This window comes from Hemitrygon akajei, chromosome 14, assembly GCF_048418815.1.
Source record: "Hemitrygon akajei chromosome 14, sHemAka1.3, whole genome shotgun sequence".
In the NCBI taxonomy this organism is placed as follows: domain Eukaryota; kingdom Metazoa; phylum Chordata; class Chondrichthyes; order Myliobatiformes; family Dasyatidae; genus Hemitrygon; species Hemitrygon akajei.
Window position 1 is genome coordinate 27,450,140 of NC_133137.1, and position 13,709 is coordinate 27,463,848.

Consider the following 13,709-nt stretch of genomic DNA (forward strand, 5'->3'; position numbering starts at 1 on the left):
TATTGCTCCTGCCTGCATGCTTTTCAGCACTTGTCACTGAAACAGGACTAAACTGTAGAGCGAAAGGCTTGCTGAGCCATGATGTAATGGATTGTGGTGGTGCACAGTTTGGGTGTTGCTAATGGTACCCATGCCAGCCCAATGCAGCTGGCAACTCTATTCTGAGTCAACCCCATTTAGCGTTATAGTAATGCCACTTAACAGATAGAGAGATCAAACAAGGCTTTGGATACCCATCATGGTATCATGAATGGATGCGTCTGCCACTGCTAAAGTGGTGAGACTGATTGAAAGCAGTTTATCCCTCATGCTATTCCACTCACTACCTATCACTGACCCTGGCAGCTAGATCTTTAGGGCTCAGCCAGCTCAGTGTGTGATCTTACTGTCAAAACACTTTTGGAAGTGGACATTGGAGATTCCAACTCTGAATGCATTCTCTAGACTTGCTGCCTTCTGTGCTTATTCCAATTTTTATTCAACATGGAGGAGCACTGACTCATCAGTTCATTCAAGTTTATTGTCAATCAATTGTACACATGTACACAGCTAAATGAAACGACGTTTCTCCGGGACTCAGGTGCAAAACACAATACATACATCACATGCAACACATACAGTAAAGAGAGGATGGTCAGTGAAAATCAGAGAGATTTCCTACGAGGGGTGATTGATAAGTTTGTGGCCTAGGGTAGAAGGATTCAATTTTAGAAAATCTCGCACATTTATTTTTCAACATAGTCCCCTCTTACATTTACACACTTAGTCCAGCGGTTGTGGAGCATATGGATCTTGGACCTCCAGAAAGTGTCCAAAGCAGGGGTGATTGATAAGTTCATCGCCTAAGGTAGAAGGAGATGAGTTATACGGCTCTCATTACATGCACGTTGCACGTGCAGTTCAACTCTTTGAGTGATTATGCAGAAAGTTGGAAGTTAGTATCTAATCAGTTAATAACTCATCAGGGGTGATTGATAGAGTTGTGGCCTAAGGCAGAAGGAGATGAGTTATTATTTCAAACTTTCTGCATAATCACTCAAAGAGTTGACCTGCATGTGTATGTAACAAGAGCTGTATAACTCATCTCCTCCTACCTTGGGCCATGAACTTATCAATCACTCCTGCTGTGGACACTTTCTGGAGGTCCAAGATCCGTATGTTCCACGACCTGCTGGACTAAGTGTGTAAATGTAGGAGGGGACAAAGTTGAAAAATAAATGTGCGAGGTTTTCTAAAATTGACTCTTTCTACCTTAGGCCACTAACTTATCAATCACCCCTCATATTGTGCATTAAAATTTTTAAAAATAATGCATGTCTTTATTTCTTATTTATCATTTTCTGTGTCAGTGTATTTTTCTGATAGTTTAACTTGGATTGTCCAATCTGAATGCAAAGAACTGAGATTTGCCTTTACTTTATAAAACATGTTGGAAATCATATCAATTGGAATATTTATTTTTATAGAAAAAAGTACACTTACAATATGTTTGCAGCTGTATCCTTTAGAAACCTGATCCAGACAATGATACTTGATTATACATCAAACTAAGATGGGCTCGGCTTTATTAGCCGATGGAAAGCAAAACACAATAGTCTGTTATTTGTCAGTTACATCTGTAAGTGATCAACAGTTCAGTCAGTCTATTTTTATACAGTCATTGAAACATTAAATTGTTATGCCACAAATCAAAGCTATTAAGCTCTTTAAACCTACACTCAGTGGCCACGTTATTAGGTAATAAAGAGGGCCACAGGAGTGGAACCTGGTGTGTTCTTCTGCTGCTGTAGCCCATCCACTTCAAGATTTGACTTGCTGTATGGTTAGAGATGCTCTTCTGTTGTAATGCATGGTTGTTGAAGTTACTGTCACCTTCCTGTCAGCTTCTACCAGTCTGGCCATCATCCTCTGACCTCTCTCATTAACAATTTGCTCTTTTCCCACAGAGCTGCCGCTCACTAGATTTTTTTTCCCGTTTTTCGCAACGTTGTCTGTATAACTCCAGAAAGTCCAATTTCTGAGATACTCAAACCGCCTTGTCTGACACCAATAATCATTCCATAGTCAAAGTCATTCTGATCTCATTATTCTTCTATTCTGATGTTTGGACTGAAGAACAACTGAACCTCTTGACCATGTCTGCATGCTTTTATGCATTGAGTTGCTGCCCACATGATTGGCTGAATAGATATTAAAGTTAACGAGCAGGTGTACCTAATAAAGTGGCCACTGACTGTATGCCCGCTTCAAGATGAAAAGCCCCAATCAGTCACATCTTTCCTCTTTCCACATAATCACGCAGATTACTCTCTCTTGACTGCCTATCCACTCCCTTTCTGAAATCCCTGAAAAATTTTCTATCATCCCTCTGATGCTGATGACTAATCTGTAAAATAATCTTTTCTGTACTCGTTCAATGTTTCCAAACAGATTTTTGAATCTCTGTTCCTTAGTCCCCAAACAGTCTACAATGAAAATATCTTCACTCTATCACCCCTATTTAAACTTGTTGACTATTAAAAAATCTCCTCTCAGCCTTCTTTGCAGTAGACAAGCCTAAAAGGACACCCAATATCATGGAGAGCACCATGTATTTTAAATGTCTCTTAAGGGAAACTGGTGTGGCAGTGACCCTGGTGGCTAGCATCAAAAAGAGTACTGTGCAAAAGTCTTAGACACATATATATCACTAGGGAGCCTAACATTTTTGCACAGTATTGTAGTAATTTTATTAATTACCCTGTACTGCTGCGACAAAAAAGAACAGATTTCCTGATATACGTAAGTGGTGATAAAGCTGATTCGGATATGGGTCTTCTATTGGGAAGGGGGCAGGGAGAGGGGAGGGGGCAGGATGCACCAGAGGGACATTCTGTAATGATCAATAAACCAATTGTTTGGAATCAAATGACCTTGCCTGTTGTGTCTGAGCTGGGTGTGTCTGGACCCATGCTACCACCCGCCCCTGGTACTCCTTTCCACACCCCTGTCCCACACCCATCTCACAGTGCTCCACCCTCACCATTCCCAACATCCTTTGCTCCTGCCAGATTTACAAGTTCACTCTATGCTCCACATTGACAAGTGCAGTACTGTGCAAAAGTCTTGGGCTCCCTCACGATGTATATGTGCCTAAGACTGTATGTATGTGTGCATCCTCTATTGCATAAGAGTTTACATTTTCCTGCTTTAGAGCGGGCTGAAGATGGAGCTTGAACTGGACCCAGTATCTTTTCTCTTAGGCTTACCCAGCAGTCGTATTATTAGTGCACATCAGAAAAAAACTTTTTAACATCCTGACTTTTTGTGCGAGGAAGAACATTTTACTTTGTTGGATATCCGATAAGGCCCCCGGACTTCCTGGTTGTCGTAAATTATTCATGGAATACACTCCTATGGACTTTTTGATATGTATGGTACACTCAAAAACAAATAGTTTTCATAAAACATGGCAACCTTTTCTACAGTATATAGATGTAAATCTGTCTGCTATACTAATAAGGGCTTTTGTATAGGATGTTGTGGTGATGTCTGTATTTTGATGGAAGTGTTCTGATAGCTGATATCTGTGAGAGGAAGAAATGTAAATGTGTCTGGAAATTGAAAGTTCTGTTATGCTGAGCGAAAAATAAAATAATTTTTTTTAAAAATCATTCCATCTTGACTTACAGCTTCAGCCATAGTGGCTTAAAAATTAAAGATTAGCCTTATTTGTCCCGTGTACATTGAAAGGTGTTGTTTGTGTCAACAACCAACACAGTTTGAGGTCGGTGAGGGCAGCCTGCAAGGGTCACCATGCAGAATTCCTGCACCAACATAGCATGTCCACAACTTTCTAACCAGAATTCGTACATCTTTGGAATGTGGGAGGAAACCGGAAACCCATGCGGTCATGGGGAGGATGTACAAACTCATTTCAGACTGCGGTGGGAATTGAATCCCGATCTTACTGTAATAGCATTACGCTAATCACTATGGTATTGTGCTGCCCTTGTATTTATAGAATAACTTTAATATACTGTAACTATACACAGTATTGTGATAAGCAAAGTTGATAAGAGGAAGGGTGACCGATATTTTGGTTTGGTATAGCCCAAAACCAAGACAAGCAAAGTAGACCAACTTCCCATTTCATAAAAGTTTACCCAATCTCTGAGACTGTTAGCCTGAGTTAGTTTGAGTAATGAACTTAAAGTGGACAGGATGACAGTAAAATCAAAACCTGATTGGTCTTTACCCACATAATCCACTCAACAGTCATCAGCAAACAAGATACCGGACGACAGGCATGCCTGCGCCCTGTGATGGCTTTACTGCTGCATCTGGCCCATTATCGGCAGCTCTGAAGCTCCTGTCGGTCTCTCTGCTGACAGAGAGTCAGGGTTTGATTTCATCCCAGGAGGCTGGCAGCTTGCCTGAAATATTATTTTCCTTTGCTGCATCAGTTGGTGTGCATTAAGGAGGTAGATGTGGAAACCATGATTAGCAGATCCACCATAATTGCCCTCAGCTGCTACCACAGCCTAATGAAGTGACCACATCAAAGCTGGGCACCATTACAACTCCAAAGGCTAGGAATTCTTTGCATGTTCCTGAGCTATTACCATGATGTTACATCCATGTTAGTAAACAGTTTAGTTAGCACCCTGCTACTTCACAATGCAGGAAGCCTTTTAGGTATTCAGCACAAAGGTGGCACAGGGAACGTGAGGCACTGCGAGAACTAAAGACTGGAAAAAGAGCGGGAATTTATCGTAAGCAAGAAGCTGTGCCACAGAGAGATGATTTTATCTCTTTTATGAGAGGCGGTGTGTTCATTAAATTTGGAACAGAAGCCACGAGAAGCAGTGGAATCGATAGCTTGCTCACCTTCCTTTCTCCTTCACCACACTAATGCAGAAGAACCAGGCACGAGGCTTCCAGAGTGTGCTGCTCACAAGATGGTCAGCAGTCTGCGATGCATCGCTACACTTCCCATATTGGGCTATGCCTTGCAGATAGTGGCATTAAAGTGTCGCTCTCTCTGGATCAATTCCTCTAAAATTAAGTTAATAATATATCAGAGGGGCTTATCCCAAGGGGACAAAGTGGATATAGAGTTGGGCTACTTCTGAAGTTCCTGGCATGAGATTCAGTATCATTCACACGCACACACACACACACACACACACACACACACACACACACACACACACACACACACACACACACACACACACACACACACACACACACACACACACACACACACACACACACACACACACACACACACACACACACACACACACACACACACACACACACAGTTGTGGTTCCAGTGTCTGTGTGCTACCTGTCTAACCTTTACACAGTGGTGGTCTGAAGAGAACAGGAGGCAAAAATGTCATCTAATTAATACTGGGTTAATAAACATCCAATGTGCAGAAGAGGGCAAATTGTGCAAATAATAATAGGAAAGTAACCAAGAAACAGCCAGACTATGAGCTGCAGAGTCCTCACAAGTGAGTACAGAGCCTGCAGAGTTAGTTCCAATGTCAAAGTGAGTGAAGCCCATCCTGGAGCCCAATGGCGGCAGGGCAAGAACTGCTTCTCAACCAAAAAGTGGTGGATACAACCCAGTCCATCACAGGAAAAGCCGTCCCCACCACTGGGCACGTCCACAAGAAGCAATGGCACAAGAAAGCATCATTCATCATCAGAAGGACCCACACCATCCAGGCCATGCTCTCTTTTTGCGCCTGCTGTTGGGAAGAAGGTCCCACACCAGAACCAGGGATTCTGCAAGGGCTGGAAATTGAGAGCAACCCACACAAAGTGTGGATGCTTTGCTATAGCTTGGTGGGTGGTGGGCACTGATGTTTTTTTACTGAAACGGGTGAGGCTGATGCATTGATGCTTGCTACTGCTTGCATGGGGGAGTGGGCTCTTTGGGGTTTGAATGCTTTTTCTGTCATTCATTTTCTCGGGGCTCTGTTTATCGTGAGTGTCTGTGAACACAAGTATTTCAGGTCGTATATGGTGTACATTCTTTGATAATAAACAGAACCATTTGAATCATTTGAAATACTGGAGGAACTCCGCAGATCAGGCAGCATCTACGGATGATTTGTTTGCCCATTCACCCATCCCCACATATCTCTCTCCTGACACAGTGACAGATATGCTACACTTGCCCATACACTTCCTCCCTTACTGCCATTCAAGGTCACAAACAGTCCTTCTAGGTGAAGCAACGCTTCACCTGCAAATATTTTGGGGTCATCTGTTATATCTGGTGCTCTGGATGCAGCATCTTCTACATTGGTGAGACTTGACGTAAATTGGGGAACTGCTTTGTCAAGCACTTTCACTCCATTCACCAAAAATGGCCAACCATTTTAATTCCTATCTCCCCTGTTCTGACATGTCCTTCTCTTTTGCCATGATGAGGCCACCCTCGAGCCTCCAACCTAATGGCATGATCATTGATCTCGCCTCCTGGTAATTTTTTCCCCCTATCAAATTCCTTCTTCTCTAGACCTTTACCTTTCCCACTGACCTGGCTTCACCTATCACCTTCTAGCTGGTCCTCCTTCCCCTCCACCCAACCTTTCTATTCTGGCATATTCCTCCTTCCTTTCCAGTCCTGAAGAAGGGTCTCGGACCTGCTGAGTTCCTCCAGCATTTTGTGCGTGTTGCTTAGATCCCATAGCACCAGGTTCAGGAACAATTATTACCCTTCAACCATCAGGCTCCTGAACCAGCGTGGATAACTCACTCACCTCGACATTGAACTAATTCCACAACCTATGGACTCAACAAATCATATTCACAAAATTATTTGTTTGTTTGCTTGTATTTGCACAGTTAGTCTTCTACACATTGGTTGTTTGTCCGTTTTTGTGTGTAGTTTTTCATTGATCCCATTAAATCTCTTCGTATCCACTGTGAATGCCCACAGGAAAATGAAACTCAGGGTTGTATATGGTGACATATATGTATTTTGATAATTACTTTGAACTTTTAAACTCTCATTTTGAACTTTTCACTAACACTCAATAATAGGAGCCACTACCTCAATGAAGTGCAGGATTGTCCCATTGGCAGGATAACATTAATCATTGAAGGATGGGTCAAGCCAGAATATTAAATGAGAGATAGAGAATGCATTTATCCAGACAGGCATACTAAATCTGTGGTGTAATCTTCCAGTGGTATAGTCAAGGATAAATTACAATGATAGAGCAAGGTTCTGGGGAGCAGGGGGCAAGAGGATCCAGTGGGTTATTGTACACAGTGTTCTCTAGACTACCCTGGTAAAAGTCATGTCATTCAATGCTGAGTGGGTGATGTAGGCTGTAGGCATTTCTTTGGACTGGATTTACTATTCCCTTGTTATTCCTTTCCAGTGGCCCATCATGATATGGAAAACACCCTGAACTGTAGCTTCATTGAGCCACCTTCAATGATGGATCAGCCTTCGCCCTCCTGGTCTTCCCATGGCTCTTTCTCATCTTTTGATACAGCGGATGATGGCCCTGTATATTGTGTGCCTCATGAGGGTGAGTACAATAGTTGCATATGCGTGTACAAAACTAGATTAAAGTTTCCTTTAAAGATTGGAGCGACTGGGCTTGTATACACTGGAATTTAGAAGGATGAGAGGGGATCTGATTGAAACATATAAGATTATTAAGGGATTGGACACACTGGAGGCAGGAAGCATGATCCCGCTGATGGGTGAGTCCAGAACTAGAGGCCACAGTTTAAGAATAAGGGGTAGGCCATTTAGAACAGAGATGCGGAAAATCTTTTTCACCCAGAGAGTGGTGGATATGTGGAATGCTCTGCCCCAGAAGGCAGTGGAGGCCAAGTCTCTGGATGCATTCAAGAGAGAGTTAGATAGAGCTCTTATAGATAGCGGGGTCAAGGGATATGGGGAGAGGGCAGGAACGGGGTACTGATTGTGTATGATCAGCCATGATCACAGTGAATGGCGGTGCTGGCTAGAAGGGCCAAATGGCCTACTCCTACACCTACTGTCTGTTGTCTATTGTCTTTCTTTGTTTCTGAGTTAACCTAATCATATGTTGAATTAAATAGCGCAAGATCTTTATCAGCTGTTGAGTCAAGGGGGGAGGGTCTTTATTATTAATCATGGGGCATTGAGAACTGCTTACTTGTATTTGTGTTGAGAGGAATGATTACAAACTCAGCAATAATTGAAAACCTTACCACCCATTAAGTTGTTTCTTTCTCCTTTCCCATACTGGGGACTTTAATGGAATGAGCACTGTTAGGACTACCACCAAACATACCTTTACCTTCCCCCCTTCCCTGATTTCCACAGGGATCAGACCCTCCAGGATTTTTTGTCCATTCGTCCCTCCCCACTAATCTCTCTTCTGGCACTTATCCTTGCAAGTAGTTAAAGTGCTACACACCTGCTCATTCATCTCCTTCCTCACCTCTGTTCAGAGTCCTAAAAAGTCCTACCAGGTGAGGCAACACTTCACCTGTGAATCTGCTGGGGTCATCTACTGCACACGGTGCTCCTGATGGGGCCTCCTCTACATTGATGAGACCCGGCGTAAATTGGGGGACTGATTCCTCGAGCACCTTCACTCCATCTACCGAAAGCGGAACTCCCAGTGGCCCAACATTTTAATTCCCGTTCCCATTCCCCTGCCGACATGGTGGTCCATGGCCTCTTCTTGTGCCAAGACGGAGCCGCCCTCAGAGTGGAGGAGCAAAACTTTATATTCTGTCTGGGCAGCCTCCAACTTGATGGCATGAATATCGATTTCTCTTTCTGGTAAAAAAAATCCACTCCCCTCCCTCTCTTCTTCTATTCCCAACTCTGGCCTCTTGCCTTTGGTCTCTCCTCACCTGCTTATCACCTCCTCCTCCTTTCCTTTCTCCTATGGTCCACTGTCCTTTTCTATCAGATTCCTTCTCCTCCAGCCCACCTGGTTTACCTATCACCTTCTAGCTAGTCCTTCCCTTTCCGCCATCTTTTTATTATGTCACATTCCCCCTTCCTTTCCAGTCCTGAAGAAGTGTTTCTGCCCACTGTTTATTCATTTCCATAGATGCTGCCTGACGCGCTGAGTTCTTCCAGCATTTTGTGTGCGTTGCTATTAGGACTGGTAGTCCTAATTCTGTCTGTTGGAGTAGCTGTCACCATCAACAACTACTGTAGCTTTTGGTTTGTTTAAGGGAATCCTGTGGTGTAGCAGGTTTTCCACAGGCACTCCAGCTTTTTCCCACATTCCAAAGACATGCTGATTGAAAGCCTAGTTGTCTCCTGTAAAGTATCCCAGATTTAGCTGTGTATTCGGAAAAGAGAATAGGTTACAGAAAAATTGAAGCGGGAAATAAGGCTATACGGGACAGTTCTGAGAGACGGAGTAGGTTCAATGGCTGAAAGAAACCTGCAGTGTATATACAGTAGCGAGGTAGTGAGGAAGCTGAAGATTTTTGCATAGTATTGTAGTAATTTTATGCATTGCACTATACTGCTGTTGCAAAAAAAAGACTAATTTCAGGACATATCTGAGTAACGATAAATCTGATTCTGATATGGGTCTCTATTGTTGACTGAGAGTGGGAAGGGGCCAGGGAGAGGGCAGTCATGGTTGGGAAAGGAGGAAGGGAGAGGAGAGGGAGTGGGAAGAACCAGACGGACATTCTGTGATGACCAATAAACCAATTGTTTGGAATCGAATTACCTTGCCTGGTGTCTCAGGGCTGGGTGTGTCTGCACCCGTGCTATCACTCCCCCCCCCACCACTGTTCCAGCACACTTTCTCTGCCACCTACTTCACCCCCAACATCCTTTGCTCCCACCGAATTTACAAACTTGCCCTCTGCTCCACATTGGCAAATACAGTGCTGTGCAAAAGTCTTAGGCACCCTAATTATATATATGTGCCCGAGACTTTTGCACAGTACTGTATTCTGTCTGGGTAGTCTCCAACTTGATGGCATGAACATTGATTATTCTAACCTCTGGTAATTTAACCTCCCTCCCTCTTTCTCTCTTTTCCATTCCTATTTCTGGTTACTGTCCGACCCCTTCTCCTCGCCAGCCCATCATTTCCCTCTGGCACCCTTCCTCCTTCCCTTTTTTCTATGGTTCACTGTCTTCTCCTATTCACTTCCTTCTTCTTCAGCCCTTTACCTCTTCCACCTGCAACCTGCCAGCTTCTTACATCATCCCCCTAACTCCCACCCACCCACCTTCCCCCTCACCTGGTCTCACCTACCACCCACTGGCTTGTATTCATTCCCCAACTGGCTTCTGTCCTCTTCCTTCCCAGTTCGATGAAGAGTCTGAAATGTCGACTGTTCTGCCCGCTCCATAGATGCCTCCTGACTTGCTGAGTTCCTCCAGCATTTCATGTGCGCATTGATCAAGATTGCCAGCATCTGCAGAAGCTCTTGTGAATATGAAATATAGTGCGTTCTCAATGGCAGTGTCCTGACATTCTCTTTGAATCTTACAGAGAGTATCATGGAGAGCAGCGTCCGTGACAAGGCAAACCTGGCGGAAAAACTGGCCCCTGCAGTTAGTGAAGAGGATGCTGGGGAGTACACGTGCTTGAAAGGCGACCCCAACGACATGCTGCTTCTTAAATTGTCAGACAGCGAAGCCTCCAGCAACGGCTCTGGCTCGACCAGTGGGGCAGTGTACGCCAAAGTCGCTCGACTGTCCAAACAGTCGAAAGACAGCAACAACAGTATCAACACCAACAGCAGCAGAGCCACCAATATCAGTGGCAAACAGCCCTCCCCCGAGAGGACCAAGCCTCCCCCTCCCGACCCGTCAACAAAGCCCAAGTTATCCTGGATTCATGGCAAATTTAACTCCAGCCAACCTAACATGGCGTCAACCGCAAGATCTCCGTCTCTGGATAAGGCGGCCACTCAGGCAGAGGGCCACCATATCACCTCAGATGGCAGGAGAAGGAATGTGAGTGAATCCTCTGTTGGACATTATGGCAGACAAGATGAGAAGAGAGCTTCCGGCGAGGTCAAGCTGAGGCGCAAGGACAAGGGCCACAGCCGGGTGAGGGAACACACCCCTAACGAACCGAGTCAGGGCAGCATAGTGCAGAAGAGCAAAACAAGCCCGGAGCAGATGCGGAATCTCAATGGCACTATCCAGAGCGCATCAAAAAGGAGTGGACCTTCACCCCATGACAAGAAGCCAGCGGAGGGGAGAGAGTCGCAAAGAAATCCCCCACAAGCAAAGGGTAGGCCTGAGGTAATTCACCCTCATCTATCCCCAGAGACGGCTACCATGCTGGCTGCCCAGCTCAAAGAGAAAACCCAGAGCCTAAATAAGGCAGAGGTGAACATGAGGCAGAACGGGCTGATTCCCACCCACCAGCAGCGGGAGAAGCCTACGCCCCCGCAAAAAGCCAAGCGCTCCTTTGGCGCCAACAGCCAGCGAGCAGTCATTCCGACGACAAGCAACCTTCAAAAGATGATCAGCCCTTCTCCGGAGCAGCAGGAGGCTGCGGGAGGCAGTGCCGGCGGTTCGACCCCGGAGAACTGCAGCTACCAGGAGCAAGACGGAATGAACTGTTCTCAGGCCAGACAGGAAACGGGTGAGCAGACACCCAAAAGGACACCAATTAAAAAGCCTCCGAGGAAACGCAGCAAAGAGGCAACTTTGGAATCGCATCCAAAAACACCCATCATGTCCCCTCAGGTGATGGCTGTAAAGGAGTCATAACCAGAAGCCACATACTGCCACTGGCTGATGTCCAGCTTACAGTGCAGCAGGGCAGAAGGGTGGTTATAAGCCTCATAAAAACCCAAGGAGCTGTGTAGTTGTACTGCACTGCAGTGGCCCAACCAGAAGCATCAGATAAATTACTAACTTTTAATATGCTGTATGTATCTGAGTGTCTTTCCCCTCACTTACCCTCCCCTGAAGGTCAGATGTGGACCAACAATGCCAAATGAATTAAGTATTGTATTGACTCTGATAGATGACCAAAAAATCTTTCCCATGACCTTATCTGTGACTGATGAGCAGTAATGATAGAGAGAACCATTGATTATGGCAGATTGTTTATAGAGTTAGGCTTCTTTCTCTGGGCAGAAGAATCCAACCTTTTGTGACATGTATTTCCATAAATTTTACAGCAGCAAAGCTTTCTCCGAGAAAGGAACACATCCATTCCTCATCATTGTCTGTGATCTCATTCAGTATCAGATTGCTGGCTTTTGTATTTTACTCTTTTACAGTTCTCAGTGACTGAAACAAAATGGATGATTAAGAGGCTCAAGGCCGGGAGATGAAGTTGACATGCCTTGCTTAAGAGTTGGTAACTTGCTTGGTGCTGCACTTGCTTCAGTGATTTCCACTTGGGCACCTTGCTGGTGAGACGTGGCAGGGAGCAGGAGGTGGAGATGGGAGATTGACAAGAACCTGAAGTTGACAGGGAAGGGCTCATTGTTGGCAGGAGACGATGCCTGAAGCAGTTTGGAGTGTGCAGAAAATTATCCTGGAGAAAAGAGAGCCCAGCGAGAAGAGTTGGCGGTCACAGGATGGTTTGGTTCATTATATAAGTGTCATTGCTGATCACTGGCTTGCAGAGGTGGGAGTTTGCAGTGAGATGCTCAACAGTCACACTGTATTTGTATTAGCTTTCAGGAGCATCTTGCAAACATAGGTTTAGCCTCTCAAATGCTTTTGATGTATTTTACAGTTTTGCATATTATGTGCGTGAGACATTCGGTAACACTTGGCCATGCTATCATCTGTGAGAGATGGAGAGGGGAAGAGCCTGAACTGGCTGGGATTACTGTGCTGCTGTCAGCGCACTGGGACTCCCTACTCTTGGCGCACTATGTCCCAGCTTCTTTCTGCATACAATCATTTTTATGTGTAAGATATTTTTTTTCAAGTTTGATTAAAAATGCCAAGCAAAAAGAATAAACAAGTTTTCTTTCCTCAGTTGCCTCGTGGTTGCGTTTCTCCCCTCACCCCCGATCCCTCTCTCTTAACTGGATGTAGTCGGATAAATGTCTTTCCTGGAATAGTCGGGGCTGACTCCAGGAACGTAAGGGATTCAGGAGTATGGAGAAGGGTGAGGGAGTTGTGTCTCCTCCATAAGCTAGCCCACCCTGGTGTATCACCAGCCTACAGCTTCAGTCTTGTTCAATTAAGCCTCTCGTATGGGATGCAGAAACAAAAGATGGGGGATGCTGGAAATCTGAAATCATTAGTACTGTGTTGGTCTATTTCTCCTGCCACAAAGTATTTTCCACAAATTTTGTTATTACTGGGTATTTCTTGTACACATTCAGAGTTTAAGATTATTGGAAAGGATTGCACTGATTTTGAGGGAAAAAGCAATATTGAATTTTCATTAATTTTGCCAAGATTACAATCTTTTTATTTATGTATTGAGATACACCATAGAACAGGCCCTTCTGGAGCTGTGCCAACTAGCAGCCCCCGATTTGAAGTTGGAGTACACAGTTAGACTACGGTTGGAGTATTGTCAACGGTTTTGTGCCCCTTATCTCAGAAAGGATTTATTGTTATTAGTGAGAATTGAGAGGAGGTTCACAAAGATGATTCTGGGAATGGAGGGCTTAACATATAAGGAGCGTTTGGCAGCTTTGGGCCTGTACTCGAAGTTAGAAGAATGTGTGGGGATCTCATTGAAACCTACCAAATGTTGAAAGGACTATCTAAGGTGGCT

The 13,709-nt window shown here is 44.6% G+C and overlaps 1 protein-coding gene across 1 annotated transcript in view; it reads left to right on the forward strand.

The window, feature by feature from the left end:
- The window catches only part of scarf2 (scavenger receptor class F, member 2), a 110,822-nt gene extending 97,867 nt beyond the window's left edge, over positions 1–12,955 (forward strand). Inside the window, exons 10-11 of the mRNA XM_073065722.1 lie at positions 7,392–7,544; positions 10,491–12,955. Coding sequence (XP_072921823.1) covers positions 7,392–7,544; positions 10,491–11,725 — 1,388 coding nt within the window. The 3' untranslated portion in view covers positions 11,726–12,955. The remainder of the gene's footprint in view (positions 1–7,391; positions 7,545–10,490) is intronic.
- The last annotated feature ends 754 nt before the right edge of the window (positions 12,956–13,709 follow it).